This window comes from Pipra filicauda, unplaced genomic scaffold (genome assembly GCF_003945595.2).
Source record: "Pipra filicauda isolate LSUMZ 115617 unplaced genomic scaffold, ASM394559v2 scaffold111_size4109106_pilon, whole genome shotgun sequence".
NCBI classification, from domain to species: Eukaryota; Metazoa; Chordata; class Aves; order Passeriformes; family Pipridae; genus Pipra; species Pipra filicauda.
In genome coordinates, this window is record NW_024103563.1 from 2,468,135 (window position 1) to 2,488,341 (window position 20,207).

General features: G+C 40.1%; 1 protein-coding gene across 2 annotated transcripts in view; it reads left to right on the plus strand.

Moving 5' to 3' along the window:
* Nucleotides 1-20,207, plus strand: part of BMPR1B (bone morphogenetic protein receptor type 1B) — a 245,707-nt gene that overhangs the window by 210,433 nt on the left and 15,067 nt on the right. For both annotated transcript variants that reach the window (XM_039382657.1, XM_027731783.2), the window contains exons 2-6: nucleotides 1,806-1,964; nucleotides 11,043-11,145; nucleotides 12,105-12,207; nucleotides 18,477-18,573; nucleotides 19,365-19,503. In XM_039382657.1, coding sequence (XP_039238591.1) covers nucleotides 1,825-1,964; nucleotides 11,043-11,145; nucleotides 12,105-12,207; nucleotides 18,477-18,573; nucleotides 19,365-19,503 — 582 coding nt within the window. In that variant the 5' untranslated portion in view covers nucleotides 1,806-1,824. The remainder of the gene's footprint in view (nucleotides 1-1,805; nucleotides 1,965-11,042; nucleotides 11,146-12,104; nucleotides 12,208-18,476; nucleotides 18,574-19,364; nucleotides 19,504-20,207) is intronic.

Sequence of the window (20,207 nt, forward strand, 5' to 3'; positions counted from 1 at the left end):
TAATGTTGGGCACAAGGGTTACAAGCCCACAGTTTGTGTATGCTTTGTAACTAATTTTCTGGTTTGACTTTAAAAAAAGGTGAGCTAATCAAAACTCCAGTTAGTTTCTGTGGGACGCATAGGTACTGAGCAAAGGCCAAGCTGCATGAGTTTTGTATTTCATAGGTGTATTAGTCTGGTATGGTGAATGATTCTCTTTCAAGTGTATCCCCTTAATATTATTAATGTACCTCTTGTGCAGGAAGTATGCAAGGAGTGGAAGGGCTATGATGTTCAAAAAAGCTAACGCTTCTCTAAATGCAATGTTCTCATGTGCAAAGCCCCACTTTCCCCAGAGCTAACAAGTTTCAGCTCTTTTTCCGAGTTGGCCAGGGATAAGCTTGCATGTCTCCTGTTACACTGAAGAAAATTAAAGCCTGTCTGCCAGTTGTTCCCAGTGCCTGTCCATTTGCAGGACTTCCTGTCAGAGCTGGCACAGGAGAGGAGAGGTATGCAGGTATGCAGCTGGGAGGCATGATGTGCACGCTTGTGCTCGAGGCACTGGCTGGTCCCACGCACCCAGGAGCACAGGCTGGACTTTGTTAGTCTTCCTAAAGGCATGGACTGGTTGAATAGCCCTGAGCTTCCTCCAGCCTTTCACTGTTTCAGAATCTTTCAGCCTATTCTTGCCATCCAAACTCTGAAGTGTAGCTGCTTGTTCCCATTACCTCTGCCTGTTTGCCCACTCCATCCCTCTGTGGGGAGCTAAATAGGATAGAATTTTCTGTCAGCTCCACAGTATATCAGTCCTGATGATGGAGATTTAGGGAAGATTTTGGAGTCAAAGCAGCAGTTCAGGAGCCAATCAAAATAATTATAACGCCAATTGTTTCTAAAGACTTAACAGTAAACCAAGAATTTCAAGCCTGCTCTACAACTACTCTGTTGGAGACAGCTGTTTTTAAATGACCCTTTAGTAAGATTTCTTACAGGGAACCAAAAGGAAAGTGAGGAACTGCCAGTTGAAGCTTTTCATGCTAATCTCATTTTTGTCTTTGAGGTTTAAAACATTCACAAGGACTGAAAGCTGATATTTATGAGTAGAGCTGAAGGCTGGGGAAGGTTGCTTAAACAGCTCCTAGCCTATCACCATCATCTCCAGCTGTACTCCACCAGCTCCATAGAGATTCAGTACTCTGATATTTTATAAATAATCACCTCCATATATTTCAGCATTGTTCATTCTAAAACACATTCTTGTCTTTTACTTTGTTTATAGACTTTTTTTACGGAAATTAACCCTTTTCCTTGTTTTCCAAGTAGTGCTTACGCAATTCAGTCACAGAAAGTATTGTTGAACTGGGAAGAACATCACTTTCTGTTAAATATTTGTTAATTTGTATGCCCGTGTTCTGTCCTGCCTGGAGTACCATAAATCCCACTGATTTTTATGGGGTTCAGTGGATGTAGAATTGTGCCAAGTGCTGTAGAGATAAAGAAAGCTCAAAGGTGTAACCAAGGATTTGACCTGTGTAATGCAATAGAAGAAAAGCTGTGCTGTGCAATATATAATAATAAAAGCACAATATATATCTTGGCAGCAGCAAAACTTGAACATCAGCACCTTTGATCTAATACCACCAAGGTCCCATAAGCCTCAAACATGGTGACCATTCCAGAGGTGCCTACAGAAAACCACTCTGTAGTTATTTGTTGTCTCAAATAACTGTCTCAAATTTTGATGGATAGAAACACATTAAAACCTTCATTTCAAGTCTTGCAACGCAGCCTAGAACTGTTTCTTTTTCTCCCCCTCTTATATTTAGAGCTAATTTTCTAGACAACATGCCCTTGCGAAGTTCTGGCAAGCTGAGCATGGAGACCAGAAAAGACGGTGAGAGTACGGCACCTGCCCCTCCCCAGAAGAAGCTGTCCTGTCAGTGCCACCACCACTGCCCCGAGGACTCAGTCAACAGCACCTGCAGGTTTGTGGGATATGTATTTGGTGATGAAACGTGGGAAAACCTATTTGCAGTAGCTCGGCAATCCCGAGTTGGGTGTCGCAGTTTTTGTTTAGGCGGTAACGTGTAAATAAGTTGTTATACATTGTGTCTAAAAATCAGAGATAATTTTTACCTAGATATCAGCTGCGTATTTATATTTTTATGTTAGGGCCTATAGATATTTATCATTTTAGATAATACTTGTATTAATACATTGCATATGAAATATTCTCAAGGCAGAACTTTGTTTTTAAAGGCACATGTAGTTAATGAGAGAAGACTTGATGGATATGTATGGAAATGTCAGTAAATGCTTATAAATTTCTAATCACTCTTAATAGAACACCATTTATAAGAACTCTGGTCTTTGCGCACATCTTTGCAATAGCTGAGCTATTTTCTGTAGGTCCACAAGGCTTTGGGGTTTTTTTTTCTTGTTTCCATACTAAAAAGAAAACAGTCTTTACCTTGATGTGAAGCATTGTGTATTTTCTTATACTAGCTATAGCCTTCTGTTTTGTTTTGGGCTTGGAATACTTCAAATTTCTCATTTGGGTTGGGTTCTGCTTCCTCTGCAAAAGGGTCCTTTTCCCTCCCTGGAGGAGAGGCACATACAGATGTGGACAGGCTCCGTGAAGGTTCAGAATTGGTCTTGTTGCGGTGTCAACTGTTTTGTTGCACTGACAGTGGCTGAAGCAAGCAGAGGTCTCTGAGGGTACCTGTGGTGGAACCAAGCTGCTGTTCCCCTACTCAAAAACAGCTCTTGCCGGACACATAAAATTGCTGTTGAATGAAGGTACTGGTCAAAAACCTCTGTCTTGGCTTAAGATGCAGGTTACAGTTTGCTTTAGCTGCAGCAAAGTTGGGCTGAGCTCTTTATGTTTCATATGAGGAATTTAAACTTTTCTGAATATTTAGAGCAAGTATGATTTTGGAGATACACCCTATCAGCCATAGCCAAAGTTTTGGTGACAGCTGTAAATACCATTTCCCCTTTCTATCGTCTTCCTACAAACCCATGCTCTAGCCAGGAGTTAGACTTAACTGCTCTCACATGACAGTCAGTTTAAAAAGCTGTAAAAGCCCACTCTGATATCAATTTGCAGATCCCCTGCAGCGTGAATCAGCTGTTTCCTGTTCCTGCCCAGCAAGAGCAACAGCTTTCATATGTGCTGTCTCACACACACAGGAACAGGGAAGTTGCAGATGACTTTTGAATCCATGAATTGGGAAGCACAAAGGGATCAATGTTAAAGAGCCAATTGAACAAGGTTCGTACCCCAGCTGGGTAGGCCTGCTGTTGCACGTTGCTTTGTAGGCGTCATTGACATTAATTATTTTTCATGGTACCAGGAACTATGAATAATGTTCTATTAAAATGGATCTGTGCGTGTTTCCTTAACTGCAATGCTTTAAAGAAATTCTCTTCAGAGTCTCCCTTATGGTGTCAAATGTCAAACTTTTTTTTTCTAGGTAATACCCATGGATAGGCAGTTAAGTGGTAATAAAACAAAAAATTGTAACCCCTTTTGTCTCATAATCTTTGAAGATTTCAGGTTTTGATGTTCTACTTTAGTGAAAAAATTATTTTTTCCAATTTAAACAAAACTGGAATTTACCCATCAAATATTAGTCAGTTTTCTGTCCAGGAATATGGGAACAGGCAGGAGATTTGCATTAGGTCAGCTCCTCATTCCTGTCCTGTGCATCACCTGAGCAGTACGCACCTTGCCACTTGCCCAGTGAGCAACAGCATAGGTGAAAAATTGCTGAGGAGGGAGTTTGGAATAATATAAAACAAAACAATGAAATCAATTTATATACCCTTCCTTCATGGCTTGTCAGCAGTAATCCTGTTCATGATGGTGATCGTTGCTATTGATCCCACTGCCTTGGTGTGAGAGCTGCAGTGAGGTATGAAGGACCCAATACCCCTTGTTTTCCCTACATCTTCTTAACTGTTAGTCTGTAATTGTTTCTTTCTTAAACTCCTTTCTGCATAGCTGGAATTATGGATCAAAAGTGAAATGTGATGTTATAGAGAGAAGAAGGTCCTAAGTCTACTGTTGGGAAAGAATAGTTATTAGGTGTCTGGTTAGCTGGCTGGATTGAGACCAGGTTTCAAAAGATTTGAGCACAACCAACCAGGTTAGCAGCAATTATTCACTTTCCCTGTGTTTTGGGATCATCCTACTAATCAGGCAGTAACTTTCATATTTCATCCTAGCCTGAATGACTGTTGGCACAGTTTTAAAGCACTCGGGAATCATCATTGAACCTCACTATAAAGGAAGTTGCCCAGTTTTGAAGTTCAGGCAGTATTGATTGCAGTGTTTGCCTGAAGAATAAATTGACTGCTTCGGATTAAAAGTTAATGAATTAATTATCTACTTGCCTCAGATTTAGCCAATAAAAGCCTTTTGCATTTGATATTTAAAAAAAAATAAAAATCAAACCTCTTATCAGCTCTATCTTAAGCTTTGGGCTGTGCTTGGACCTGCGAGCCTGACAGGGATGAGCCACTGTGTGCTGGGGCACCCAAGGGCGTGGCAAAGCCAGGGAAATTCACTGAGTACATCCATAGGCAAGGCTTGTGCTCTGGAGAGCCACTGCCCCTACCAGGGTTCTTACCAAAGCAGTGAAGCCTTTTGTGAGCCCAGGAGCAAGGACCTCTGAAAGTTCAATGGAAAAACATTTCCAGCCGTGTTTAAATTAAAACTCGGAGTAGAATAGCTAGTGCTACTGCAATCACCATTCACCATTTGAAATTTCTCATAAAAGGCAGTCTGTCATCTCAAGTGAAGATTTTTATCTGCTACCACAGGTATTCATCTGTTAAAGTATAGATCCTGTCCATAGTAGTCTGAATGTTTATATAAAAATGAGGACATCTGGTGGCCATTTAAAATCCTCTCCGTAACTGTACTTTAGAAATTTAAAAGCCAATTTTTAACCATTTCTATATCAAATCCTCTAGCAACCTGCTGTGTTCCTATACAGAATTTCCCTTCCTTTATACTTCTGCAGCTGAAGTCCAGTATTACTTTAGGGAGCTAAGGGTAACACTGCAGCTTAAAAGGCAGATTGTTTTCTATCTTAACAGAAAAGAAGTAGATCTAGTTAGAGTGTGCATTATGTGAGCACAACAAGTTTTGGAAGACCTACTAAAGGGTCAGCTCATCAAGGGAGGATTCATGTCAGGGTGTAGCAAAAGGGGGGCCAAGCCAGGAGCTGAGGCTGATACTAGGGCTGGCCAAATCCTCACTCACCAGGACCCCATTTCACCAAGGGTATCTGAATACAACAGGCAGAGACAGCTCCCTCAGTGGCCCTTCACATGGCTGGCAGTGATCTGGAGACAGGCACTCCTGTACCACTGCTCAGACCTCAGCTTACATGGAGCCCCTGGGCAGGGAATCTGTGTAGGGGAAAAAGGGGTCTCAGGTGGGGCCACTCTTGGCAACTGAAGATGATTAGTGTACTCAGGGCCCTGACAATTAAGATTTTTTGAGAAGGCTCACAATCCTCTGCTTGTAAAGGGTGTGTTAAACTGCAGCATGTTGAAACTTTATTCTTCTTTCTGAACATCTGTGCGATACATAAGAGACTTGGTAAAGAAGGTCAAAGCTGCTTTGAACACAACCAGGACCTTGTTTTACTGTTCCATTTCAAGTTTTGTATATACAAAGTGAATGCATGGACAGTTGCGTCTGATCATAATTAATTGCATATTTTAAAATGTAGTGTTACATTTAATTGGCTTTGACTGTAATGGGATTGCAGTAAAAGCAGAGACTGATTAGGTGCCTTGTCACACTCTATTTTCATGCACAAATAAATGCAGACAGTTTTAAAGATTGGGCTGATAAAGTTCTTATGTGTTGCCTGCTGGATTGTATTTCTACCCAATGGTGTCTTGAGGTAGTTTTGGTTATCTAAAGCAATAAAATAATTAGGTTGCTTTTTCAGAGTTACTAGAGGTGATAATTCACTTGAGCGATGTTATTTTCGTTCTCCTTTTCCTTCAGATGATATGGTTGAATTTTCTTTGTAATTTGGTATGTGAAACAAAGAAGACTTTGACAGTGACCAAAGCACTGAGTTCAGGCAACTTTTCTTTTAAGCAACTTTAATTTTTAGGGAAAACTTGAACATTTTCTGATATAGGAGCTATGGTAAGGTCTTATATGTTAGCCTTTCAATTTTTTTAATGTTTATGTTTATTTTTAATTTAGTCCTATATACAGGGCTGTACCAGAGTTATTTAAGTTGCCTTTGGTGATTAAAACGAAAAACTAAAGGTCAACAGAGACAAATTTGTGCAAACCCCAGTCTTTTTTTGTGCCCTGTGCCAGGGCCATATGTCTCATTGGTGGCTCAGCAGGTGATTTCACCCCAAATGTTTTGGGATGTAACTCAAAGTCCCCGTCCCAGACTTTTCAAGTGTGCCCCAGAAGTTCCTTGATTTTAGTTTTGCTCATGTGTTGCTTGCACATTAGGTATTTAATATAAACCTTAAGCTAGATAGTAATGGAAGTCCAGCCTTTCTGTGCTGAGACCTGTTGCGTTACTCTCAGATAGTTTTTTATTGTGTGGGAGTACTTTATTGTGTGGTGTTACTGTGCAGAAACTGCTGGAATACCTAAAACTTCCCTTGCATATTAAATTTAGTTATGCAAAAACAACAACAACAAAAAAATCCATAACAGCAAATACCTATGTTAAGTCTGTCCTAGCATTAAAGAGAACAATGTCGTGCAAGTTCAACTGCAGTGTAATCTTAAGGTCAAGTAAAAGAAAACATATGGTTTGTGTTTAAATTTTGGAGACAAAGGAAAGGAATAAAAGAGAAAGGAAAAAGGAAAAGAGGAAGATGAGTATCTTTATTTTGCCTATTTTCTTCTTGATAGTTCTTATATCTACTGAGATAGATTTTGCACATAAGTGAAAGGTACTAGAGAGCCCTGGTGAAAATGCAGAAGTACCCATGCTTGGTGCTGTTACCATACCCCACGTTGTACCATCAGGTCTATAGATCTGTCAAATCTCATATACTCTGCATCAAGCCTGGGTGGTTTCTAGGGATCTCCCTCACAGAGTGGCATAATGGCTTGTTTTCTGTGGTGTGACCCTGCATGTCAGGAATAACTGTTTGATAGTCTTTGTGATTTAGTAAAATAATGCAAGATACATTTAGTGATGTCTCACTCCTTCGAGAATGCTATGGGCAGGTAGTATAGAGAAAATATTGATTGATGGGCCTATAAATAACAATATGAAAATGTAATATGTAATGTCCTAGCTCCTCTAGGATGTGTTGGGTACCCTCGTTTCTCGCTGTGTGTCAGGTCATCATTGAGCACCCAGAGAGCCAGAAGGTACCATACACAGCAGAGCATGCATGGTAGGAACAGCATCACCATCCTGGAGACTAGTGTGGCCAGAAACTGTGGCCCGCTGTGAGCCACCTTCTTTGCTCTATTGCACCTGTAAGTCTCTCTTTGCCTTCAGAGTAGTTGTGCAAACATCTGAAGATGCATCTGGCTCAACAACTGTGTAATGCTCTTCTCACTTTATTTCATGTTACTTCCCTGATGTACAGCTGCTAACTATATTTTTCTGAAAAATGACCCTGTATTGAACACATTTACAATGACTCTTTATTTTATGGATGGTGTCCAAAGACAGCATTTTGCTAAATTTGGCCTTCATCATTTTCCTTAAGTGAAGGACAAAATATGTGAATTAGATGCAATTTGGGAGTCAGCCAATCTTCAAATTGTATTATTTCAGCCAGTTTTTACAGAAGAATACGAATTCTCAGTTTCTGTACATAATACAATCTAACATTTTTTTTATCATTTTAAAATCAGTGCAGAACTTGTGATGTTGCTTTGGATGGAAATTAAAAGATGCTGTTGCTCTTTCTGATATCAAAATGAGGAATATAAAGAGCAGTGGACAAAAGTAATAATACTCATATGGACTCTTTTGCAAATAAAATTAAAGATAAGGGATCTTTTCATCAAGTTACTTAACCTGTCTGTCTGTGATGGGCACTGAATGAGGGAAAGGTGTTGCTTTTCACAGTTACATATTGCCATTCCTAGCTGTGTCACACACACATAGAGCCGGATGGGAAATCTTCAGCAGTCAAGTTTTGGTAGCTGAGGAATCACATCTTCTGTGAGAAATGGCTGCTGGCCAGTGAGGACATCTGTGTGAGCAGATGCAAAGCTGTTGGCCTCAGTTCCTGTCTTCTGACATTTAGTAAAGGTCTGAGTTAAGATCATTGCTTTCTTTGTGGTAATCTGTAATTGTAGCAGCACCTTCTATATCAGTGTCTGTCAGTGTTTCCGCTATTAACTCCCTCTATTTTCCTGGCATTTGACTTGGCTGTAAAAATTCACTCTTGGCAAATATGTGACATAGCAAATCTGTGCTTATTAGTGATCACATCCAAAATGTATTTAATCACTCTCCTGCACCATACTCTAATAAGGTGATGCTTTAGTGGAGGAGGTTAGTGGATGTGTATCCAGATGTATTCAGCAACATCACACTGAGTTCCGTCTTTACACACCATTTGCAGAATCAAATTACACAGAATTCAAATTGCAGAGTTTAAGAAAATAATAGTTCTCTACTACAAATTTTTGCTAGGAAGGGGAGAATAGGATTTTTGTACTGCTTTGTATATATATGTGTGTATATATATACACATATATACATGTATATATACATATATATAATTCGTATATATATGTACAGGTGATGTACAGATGTTTCTACTTGTGCAGTCACCAAAATAAACATAAAATTTGAGATGATGCAGAGTCAGCTGACTTGTTTCTGACTTGTTATATTAGTAAGAACAGTTTCATTTCTACCATAGGCAGGTATGAGATAGGGTAATCAGGGTATGTAAAGCAGGGCTACGTCCTGTGAACCAGGAGAACAGATCAGGGGCAGGAGTGGGGAAGCAGTTAGGAGATACTTCTTTCTTTTCAGAAGAGTCACTTCTCCCTCTCACCCAAACACCTCAGAAATTTTCAAAAACAATGAATTCTTACATTGCATGAAAACTTTTGTGGGTTTTTTTCCTTAGAGATAGAAACAAGCAGTACCAGTGTTTATTCTGCTCAGCATTGCTGTTTCTTTCTCTCACTTTTCCTTCATTATTTTAAGATTGTCTGTAAAGAGCATGATTTATCCTTATTCTTGGACATCTATAACTTTTTTGTTTTGCTCTATCCAATCTAATTTTGTTTTCCTTTTTCAATTTGGAGTAAAATATTCAGAGGAACTGAAGTACTTGAGGAGCCCGAATTTAATTTTCAGAAATGAGCTAAGAATCAGTCCCATGACAAGTCAGAAAAATAGAATTAAAACTGCTGACTTTTCTGTTTCTCTTTTTCCCTTTTGCAAACAATTTGACTTTTTCTTGCCTTGCTTTTATTTGATGAACGGAGAGTTAGGGGTTTTTTTTTGCTGGGAACTGTTAGCAGTCGAGTTCATTTTTGTGTTTCACTTGACTGCAATGTTTCACTTGATTGCAATGTATTGTTTTGTTGCTCTGTCCCCTGGGTTAAACTTACTCATTACTTTGAATCAAAGGCACCATGCAAACAAATAAAATCTAATCCAATATAATATTCTACTCTAATGGATCCCTTACAGTCTCTCTTGGCAATCCTATTGTTCCTGTATTTTAAGCTTAAGCAACGAAATCAAGGTGGTAGTTGCCCAGAAGGGTTACTGTCTCCTTTGCCTTCCTTGTATGCACAATGTCAAAGAAGGGTAGAAGTCATCACTCGCTTCTCCGAGAAAGTAATTTGTAATGTGCAATGGGGTACTTTTCAAATCCAGAAGTCAATAACCCATGATAGATTATTATTTGAAGTAATAAGCTTACTGTGGCTAGACCCTGCACCACTAATATAAAAATATGGCACAGCCAATGTTTGACATGATCCTATGCAGCATCTCTGTCATGTAGCTAATACTTACAAATTGTATTTATCTCTTAAATGTGTAACTGTGCCTCTTCATTGCCTTTGCTCTTGTTGCTCTGTTAGACTCTTAAGTAAGGAGCAAATCATCTGAAATTTTGCTGTGTTTAAGTTTTCTAATCCCTTTTTCTTTGTATTTCCTTGGTTTAACTGAGTTTCTCTTCTGAAAAATACTCATTGCACATAATAACCAGTGTTGTTTTCCTGGGGAAATAACAGAATATTTTCTTTTTATGTGACTTAAATGTCTTGTATTAAAGAGTTTTTTCTTTATTTTTAGATCTTCTTCCTGCAAATCAGTCAATTTTTGTTTCTTACACATTGCATATCTCCCTCAGAGTGCTGAGAAATAAATGTACAGTGGTTTCAATAAAATGCAGTCACCCTTTCCGTGCTCTCCTCCCCCTCTTTCTATAGCATTTAGGCATTTGACCTTCATCAAGGAAGGACATTTATCACCAGCACCATCTAGCCATCTGTTAGTATACTTGTCCTCCCTGGTGCATGTTCTTGTAAACGGAAGCATTATGGATCACTTTAAGCTTATAACCCAAGTAAACAATTATGAAGGGTGTTGATGATAACTCAAGAACATACACAAGAGTGTTGCAGTTCATAATATGGTTAAAACAGGCATCACAAATCACTCTTAATAATATTTTACATTTAGTATCTCGAAAACGTTTCTTCCTTTAGGTCTTTCTCATGATGTAAATATCCGTGCCTTGTTCTCACACACAAGGCAGATCTTCTGTAACTTGAAGGTTGCATCTGTACACATCTCCAGAGTCTTGGCAAAATAATGACCATAGGCAGAGAATTAAGATGTTTGTTAGTGGGGTTTGTAGCTGTGAAATGTTGGAAAGGTAAGTGCCTTTACTCCAAGGTGCAGCATCCTCTGTGTGTGCAAGAGCTGATCCGCAGCAGCCTTAGTATGTTGATTTGTTAATGGCAGATTTGCCTTGCAGGGAGCAAAGTTTAAAACAATATTGAGCAGCACATTTTTCACTTCAGTGCCTTTTTCTGATTCATTCTTTCCAATCCTCAGCACTGATGGCTACTGCTTCACTATAATAGAAGAAGATGAGTCTGGTGGACATTTAGTCACCAAGGGATGTCTTGGATTAGAGGGCTCAGACTTCCAGTGTCGGGTAAGGAAGTATTTCCTGCCAGAGTGTTGCTTGAATTTTTGATAGCTTTCAATTAAAGTGCAGTCAACAGACGTTACTGTGTCCATGTTTTTCACTTCTGTTCATTTGGCAGACAGTAGATCCGCATTGATTGCAGAAGGGAGTGCATGTGTATCCCCAAAACATGATACCATAGCTGCTCCTGACAACAACTTATGCTTTTGGTTTTGGCACTGCTGTTACTAGTAACACTCCCACTCAGACTGCATTTCTTTAAATACAAACTTCCTCTAACTCCTGAAGTCTCCGTGGTAGCTGAAGTTAGCTAGATATCATTTGATAGACTGCAGCAACTTTTATGTCTTATATGCAGTTACACTTTGGTTTTGGATTTTTGGTGCCAGAAATTCCCTTCAAGTACAGTGATCATCTGATGGAAGACTGTCTGCAGGAATGGAAGGGGTATGGGCAGTGGAGCAAGGTGGCTCTAAAGTGTTTGTCTTTCCTCATGTTAACCTTAAATGGTTTCATATGAGTATAGGAATGATCTAATCATTAAGGCCCATGGAAGGTATTTTACCCAGCTTCCCATGAGACCAGAATCAGCAGTTAAATTAGTCCACACAGCAATTCCTGTATTATTCTGGCTAAACTGTTTTGGATACCCACAATAACTCATTATTGCAATGTAAGCCTAACTGATGGATGTGTGTGACTTTCAGTTCTGACTTGCACCATTAGAGTCATTCTGCAGCACTAGGGCACCAACAGACATAAGTTAGGAATGAGTTAATCTCTTAATTGTCTAGATGAAATATTGCTGGATACACTGGGTGGCAGAAATCCTTACTCCACACATCCTAGAAATCTGTAGCAGATTGCAGTCCAGCTAGTAAGCACATCTTTCTCTCAAGTGCCAGAATGACTATATATTTACAACACAGGTAATGAATTGCTTTCTATCAAATTGTTTGTTTTAGGACACTCCTATTCCACACCAAAGAAGATCTATTGAATGTTGCACAGGCCAAGATTATTGTAACAAACACCTTCACCCTACACTGCCACCACTGAAGAATCGAGGTAAGGGGGAAATAAGGAGAACAAAATCCAGTCCTAAACTGATCTTTTCCTGCTGTTGCTCTTTTGTACCTTAGGAAGAAATAGTCAAAACTGAAGCAGCCCTGTCCAAATTCCCATGATTAGAGAGATAAATGGCATTAAATAGTATCGCTGCATTTCTGTAGCCGTGTGCGGAGCAGTGTCTTGGCCCGTAATTGCTGATCCTTGCTCTTATTCCCACGGCACACATGCAGTGAACACCAGGTGCTTTAGAGTTGCACGATTTTGTCCTAGCACAGACCTGCTAGCTATCAGTGATCATCCCAAAGACGTGGGATGATCCTCTCCCTCGATGTTAGTCATGGCAGAGGATGCCTCTGACTGTGTGTGTTTTTAGCCTGACAGTCAAATTGAATCCTCTCTCTAGTCCCTGCAACGTGCATTACTGTCCTTCATAACTCTACACGTATCTGGGACCAGGTCTGCAGTGGTTAATTGGTCAGTTCAAGCTGACTGTAGTCCATTAAGCTTTTCTTCTTTAAAAGACCTGACACCAGCCCTAGGACAATAACAAGTCACTACACTGCATTTTTGACTTGAAAAATGTAGCTGAAAATAGAATGTAGGGTAAGAACTCATGCACTGTTTGTTGTGGGTTTTTTTAATTTGTTATTTGAGAGCAAATGGACATGTATTGGTAAATGCTGGGGAAAGGTTTTAGCATTTTTATTTGTTTGTTTAAACATCACTTTCTGAAAGTTTGTAAAGTTACTTTTGTCTGGATGTTGCAGAATACACTTTATAGAAAGGTATGCTTAAGTAAGTGTAAACTCATCCATGATGAATTGGCATTGGCAGGAATCGGTGCTCAGCATTGAGTCACTTCAAAGTTGCAGAAGAATTTATAGTCGTGGCATTCTGTGTTGAAAATCCAGATCAGTGTGCAGATGCACTCTTAGTTACACAAACAGCAGATACTTACACAAATGCATGCTTGGAGAAAGCCTTTCACTCATGTAAGCTGTTCCCTTCATGCCTGTGAAACTCTGCGCAGATGGGCTGCAAAATCAAGCCTGTGGAGAGTAGTATGTAAATACTTCACTGTTTACTAGCTTGCCATTAAGGCAGCGAAACCTCATAAAATTCTGACTTCCAACAGAAGAGTAATGTACTACTTTGTTGGTTTATTTAATTTTATAAAGTTATTTGGACTGAGAGAGAAGCTCCAAAAAGAAGTCAATATTTGTTCACACTTACTTGGTCTTTCATTAAATATCAATTTGGAAAACACTGCCATGATTTCTTCTTACTGCTGAGTTTATTCTACATTAAAACTACTTAAAAATACTGAACCAGGGCCTAACACTAGACATCCACCTTTTTGAGATTTTAGTTATTTGGCAATGGTCTCTGCTGCTTATACAGAAAGCAATAAAACAAGCTTTTGGTAGTGGCAGAAGGTGTTTAGACTGATGTTGGATTTGTTCTTTGTATATATGGGGTAAATAAAGTATCACTTGGGCACCATGGTGGCAGACCCATTAAATAGCAGAGAGAATATTTGTTAAAAAAAAATATCAGGGAGTTGGAGCAGGGTTCTAGCTGTTCTATGTTGCAAAGTTGTCTATTTTAGCATGACAAACAAAAGGCAATGTACTCACTCAAAATATTATGAAGATTTTTGTTTGAAATAAACTCTCACACTACCAGTATCCTGTCAGTGTATTGCAAAAATACGTTTCAAGAGCTGCTCCATTAAATGTGGCTGAACAGGGCTGAAGTCAGCACCTTTATTAAGGCCTTAAGTAAATATGTCATTCTTGGTGCCAGGCCTGTTTTAATTTGTTGCTGGTGTATCCTAATATGAAACCTCAGAAAAAAAAGCCAGTTAGAACTGTAGATCCTCACTGCAACTAGGCACAAATACTGTGTATAAATACATGCTACTGCCAGTGCCCAGTACTATGGCTGTGATCATTTTATCTACTGGAAACATTAGTAAAAAATGTGCTAAGGAGCATGTGGTCTGTCCAGGCTTCTTGCCTTCACAGATGTTCTGAGATACATAAGATGCTGTGATAGTAAATGTGGTGCTGGGGAGTGTGATTGTCTGAGTACTGTTAGAATTGCATATCAAATTTAACATAAACTATAAGTACAAAGAAAGAAAGATGAACTAAAAAAAGCTTCTAGGAACAAACTTTTGGCCTTCAGGATTCCATATGTATGCTCCTTTAGAAATAAAAAACAAACAGAAAGTTGGCTTCTGATGAACTCATGTCCAAGGTGACATCTCATGGGAGACAAAGTCTAGGGAGATCATGCAGCTGCAGGTCAGAGGTTGTTGAACTGCAAATTGACCTATGCACCAAGGTAATATCTACAAAGGCAAGCAACTTGTGTTCTCAAAGTGCTTTTCCAGACCTGGCATGTGCTGGAAAGCGAGGTTTATGCCACACTCATCCTCCTACACCCCACATCCCCTAGCCCCCCAGAAAAGAAAGGAGGACCACAGACATGAAAATGAGAGCTAGAAGAATTAACGCTGGTCAAAGCAAGACTTGTTAAGCAAGATGGAAGTAACAGCTAAGTGTAAGTTTTGAGCTCATCTCGGTACAGAACTAGCAGGATAAAATACCCCAGAGAAACCACTAAGTCCTTGTTCCAGATATACATCTGTCTTAATAAGGAAATGAAAATCATAATTGGGTCTGATATAACACCTTTGCTTTAAACAATAAAAGATATTCCTGGAAATCCCAGCAAAAGCGCAGACTGAGACCAGTCAAAAGGAGAAATATGTCTTTACTGATTTAGAGCCTATATAAGCAGAAGTGGTGGTGCCACCGTGTCTGGCTCCCTGCCTGTATAGCTAATGATGAATGGGCAAGGGAATGATTGGAGGAATGATGGGGTTTGATGTGTGCACACAGTCTCCACGCCTCGGATTTCACTGCCGTTTTTACTTGGATAACTGTAACATTGTGAACTGAAGGGACCTGGGAGGGAAGCGAACCTCCTCTCCCTTTGATATGCTGACTTCTCCCTTGAACCTGCTGGGTGGCATTTTCAGTGCACTCCTCAGCATGGTCCCAGGGATGGCAGTGAGGGAAACGAGTGGTGGAGGAGGGGGAAATCATTGGAGAATAACTGAGAGGCAACTTGGTATCACTGAGCTCACCACTGACACCAGCATGCACCGCTGTTTTCATACTACATGAAACTATTAACGTGCTATTTGCTGGGCTTTGCTATTATCAGCCAGCCAGGGTATGTGAAGAGGCTTCCCAAAGTGTTTGTTTTGTGCTCCCCACACCATGCTCCTGGTAATCGCTCACTGCTGCCTCCATGGAAGCTACTGCTTATTCTCATAACTGCTGCTTGGCACCTTGCAGTTACCAAGTAACATAACACTAAAAAGCACGGTGCTGGACTTCTTGAAGGACAGAGTATCTCCAGCACATAAACTGGCACCGACCGGGACCCACCGCAGTCTTCACCACAGAGCCCACAAGCCAGTCATTAAGCAGACTCACAGCTGAGCTTCCCCATCCTTCCACCTGGTCAAGGAGGTGCCAAAAATTGTGCAGGGAAAGGGAGGTTTGTCCTGCAGCTCTGGGGAGAACGACGTGGGCTGGAGGAGGAGGAAAGAGTTGATCTCCAGCAGCACCAGCCTGGTTCAGTGCAGCAGAACAAATAGACATTGCTGGTGTAAGGATGAGGGCATGCATTTAATCTTGTGTTGTCCACATGCCAGCAGGTTTTTGAAGTCCTCAAGTGAGCAAGCAAATCAAATTCTGCCAAAATGCTTTAAAAATGCAGGAAGTGTTTGAGAGGTGAGACAATAGCTCGCTTATCATCAGTATTGCCTCTCATCATATGTAGCCAAATAAATATAAAGACATATGGAACTTATTCTCTCCTCCTGTGAGAGCTAGTTGCATGCCTGTGCTGTGCAGAGTGAACCACTACGAAAGCTATGTCAACTGACACTGCTGGCATGGGGGACATCACCCACTGCAAGAGCATAAGTGCGTTGGTGCTGCTGCATTCTGCAGCAGCCACTCCCAGCAAGGAGATCAGGACGTGTTCCTTTATGTCGTGCATGCTTTCCTTGCACATGCTTCGCGTAATTGCATTTGGGTACCAAAAGAATTTTGCAGTGTTGGAGTCTGAAGTTGATCTGAGAGTTAAACAGCACTTCCAAAATGCCCTCTGGCCTCTGGGTAAACCAAAACTGCATTTATTTACTTTTCTGAATGGCAGAAGCCCATTAGAAACATTGAGCACAATGTTTGGATCACTTAAACACTAAAAATTACCGGAATTTGATTAAAGATTTCAGCATCTTTATCTTCCCTCTCCAAATGTATATACTCATGCACACACAGACAGCATGAACAGGTTCATGTGCAACACTTTGTGCCTGTATAAAGGCACGGATTTCCATGGCTTTACCGTCTAGCATACACAAGTATGAGAAAGATCTGAATTGCTCCCTCTGCATCTGATGTCAGCTTTCATTACTGCTAAGCACAAAACCCCAGCTTCCATGATGTCTTACTCTGTGAAGTAGGAAAACCCTTGCTGTGGACAGATATCCAGGTTTCTCCCAGGTATAAAATGCCACTGTATGGTCTCTGTGCTCTGTTTATCTTCTCTTCAGCTGATGGGCTGAGGCATCTTAAACTGCTACAAACCACACATTTTAGAGGGGAATGGTGGCTGACACAGGCTGCTTACAAAGCACAAACTGGAGCCCTCAGCCCTGCCGAACAGCCATCGCTTTCACGGGAGAGGTCTGGATTCCCCGGTGGGCTCTCGGTTTCGACTCACAGCCCACTTGGAGTGGCAGGCCAGGGATAAATCTGCTGTGGCAGGGAGAATGATGGGCTTGAGTGTTTTCCTGATAGGCATTGTGTCAGTGTCCCCTTTCAAAGGTATCAGCTGTGTCTTGAATGTTTACATTGTTAATGCTCCCGGAGCAGGTAATGGCAGGTTAAAACATGACCAGTGTGATCAAAAGGTGACTTGGTAGGTAATCTCTATTTGTAATGGAACGGGGAAGGGAAGAAATAGTTTGGGAGCGAAAAAAGAAGGAGAAACTGGATCTTTAAAATAAAAAGAGTCTGACAGTAAACTAAGAGTCCCTTAGGAATCTCCTGGTCTCATTACCCTTGTAAATCTGAAACATAATAACATTGTTCCAGGACAAGTCAATAAGGATAGATTTCTTGCATTCTATGATGTGTCAGGCATTAGAGTGAAGGATGCAAGACAGCAAGGCTGGAAGAGCTTCAGAAACCATGGTCCTCATTTGCGTTATACCAGATAGCAACTTTGGGAGGGTGGCACGTAGATACATGCTGAAATACTGTAGTTTTGAGAGTTTGGGTAGTAGGGGAGGTTGAAAAAGCATACTGCTAGGTTTCTTTGTTTTTCAGCAGAGAAACATGAATGAAGGTCAGACTTGCTTGCCTGAGCTGAGAATACAAGTTTGGAGATCAATATTGTACTTTAAAGGAGAATATGAGTTTCACATGCCCAGATTGACTGAAATGTTTTAATAGTTTTTATGTAACAGAATTTTCTACAAGTTACTTGACACGTTTCATTTTCAGAGTGCTTTACAGAATAGCTGCTGTAAGAATAGTTTTACCCACAAACATGGGAAGGACTTGCTGGCACACAGGGCTGCTGTAAAGTGAATGGAGGAGAAAATTCCTGTTCAGGTGTTTAAAACAGGATCCAAGAGAAGGATTATTCTGTAATGAGGGAAATATACTTTCAAGATGTCTTGTGACCTGCCTTCTTGAGGGTTTGAATGGTCTGATGTGTCTTCCCTTCTAGGATAAATGGAGTTTTGTTGTGCGGTTTTTCTGTTTGTTTGGTTGTTGTTTTTTTTTTTAATGTTAACTACTCAATAGGATGCTACTTAATATGAGTGTTTTAAGATAAACAGTCAAGTTAAGACACAGAGTTACAGGTCTTGACTGATTTTTTCATTCAGACCCAAAAAGGGAATTGCAAATCAAGGCGATGTTTTGCCTGAGTGAGAGCTGAAAAATCAAATAGGCTTTTGGAGGTGCCAGTTCTGCCATGGTCAGTGAGGGTCAAACAGAAAGCACACAAAATGCCTGGGGAGTCTAGGGGTATCTTGCACAGGACTTCATTAGAAAAGAATGGAAACGATCTTGTGCTCAACATACTTTTTAAGGGTGTGTCTTTTGAGACTGACTTCTTACCACCTCCCTTTCTGAATTTTCTACCTTTCTTGTTTTTAACCCCAGACTTTGCTGAAGCAAACATCCACCATAAGGCCCTGCTGATCTCAGTGACTGTTTGCAGTATACTTCTGGTGCTTATCATTATATTCTGCTACTTCAGGTAAATAAGGAATAATTTGGCACTTGGTTAATGTTCCTCCCAACGTTTATCTTTTTATAGACTTAGGAATTTGAAAAAAATAGAAGTGGACCTAAAGGAAAAGAAATGTGAAACTGTAATTTTATAGTGAGAAAATAATGTGTATTTTATTCATGCTAGTCACAGGTATAACTATGTGATGCAGTTCATATAGAGTCTTTTGCCTAACATCCTACAAAGCTGTTTAGGTTGAAGCACAGATTATTCTCTACTGAGTTTAAGAAGGCCAAAGGACAAATTTTATATAGGGTAAATAAACCTAAGACTTCTAAATGTGTTTATGTGGTGAAGAGGTGTCCATAAAAAAGAGGGCAATACAGGAATGTAAGTAAATGTTTCTAGAACGTTATCATAATATACATGGTTTTAATAATTTGTCACATTTTTTAAACAGTCCAAGATTCCATGACTTTGCCTCCTCTGGCTCTTAAAAGTCCACTGCAGACAGTAAAATAAAACTGATTATTTATTTGATCTGTGTTTTAGTCATATTCAAGTTTCTGAAAGGAAAGCATTTGGTTGCTTACCCCAGATTGCACGGTCTTTGAGTGTTACACTTAAAAGTTTTTATGCTGAAAACAGTTACTAAAAATAAAATAGAAAATTTTGGCCAGTGAGTCCAGCATATTCCTCAAGGAAGCAGAGAAAGCTGTTAGTCTATAAATGAAGGAAATATGAAGGACGATGTACATTATTCATTGCACATTGTTCATTGTATTCAAAACTAATTTTGCTTTCATGTTAAACATCAGATACAAACGCCAAGAGACGAGGCACCACTACAGCATTGGGCTGGAGCAGGACGAGACCTACATTCCCCCTGGAGAGTCCCTGAAAGATTTGATCGAGCAGTCCCAGAGCTCAGGGAGTGGCTCTGGGCTCCCTCTCCTGGTAAGGAAGCAACACTATTTTAATGCAAGTTTCAAAGGCAAAAATGAGTAGAGGGAGACGAAGCACAAGAAATTATATTTACATGTCCTCGGTTGTTGTTTTAGTGTTTTGGTTTTTTTCTCTCCCAGAAATGACAAGGATTTAAGCTGCTTTAGAAGCAGGAGACTTTTTTTCATGTAGACCAAGCCAAAAAAAGCTTAGGGTTATTTTCCTACCTCATCCCATTTCTTATTCTAGATACCATAGGGTAAGTACAAGCCAAGGGAACTCATGGAATTTCATCAGCATTTACCCCAGTGTACAGGACAGCATCTGGCCCACTGATCTTGTTTTCCTACTTTGTATGTGCACCACACATTGGGTTTCAAACAGTGACACATTGTCTTTATCTGAAGGGAACTGTAGCTCATCAAACTCGGAACCTATTTATTTGTAGGCTTCACTTTGCATTCAGAAGTCAAGAGGTATTTTTTTCCCTGTAGTGTGGCAGTCTCAAACATTAAAAGCACAGGTATGGAGTTTGTGATTATTTCTGAACGGACTCCATGACTAATAAGCCTGCTGAAAAGGCAAAACCTTCTGTGGCAAAACAGTTCTGTTCTCCAGGGGGTTTTGTTTCTGGGGATCATCATTGCTTTTTAGCAATGGTAAGAAAGCCAGGTTACTTATTTAAAATACTGCTTCTGAGAAAATGAATTAGATTT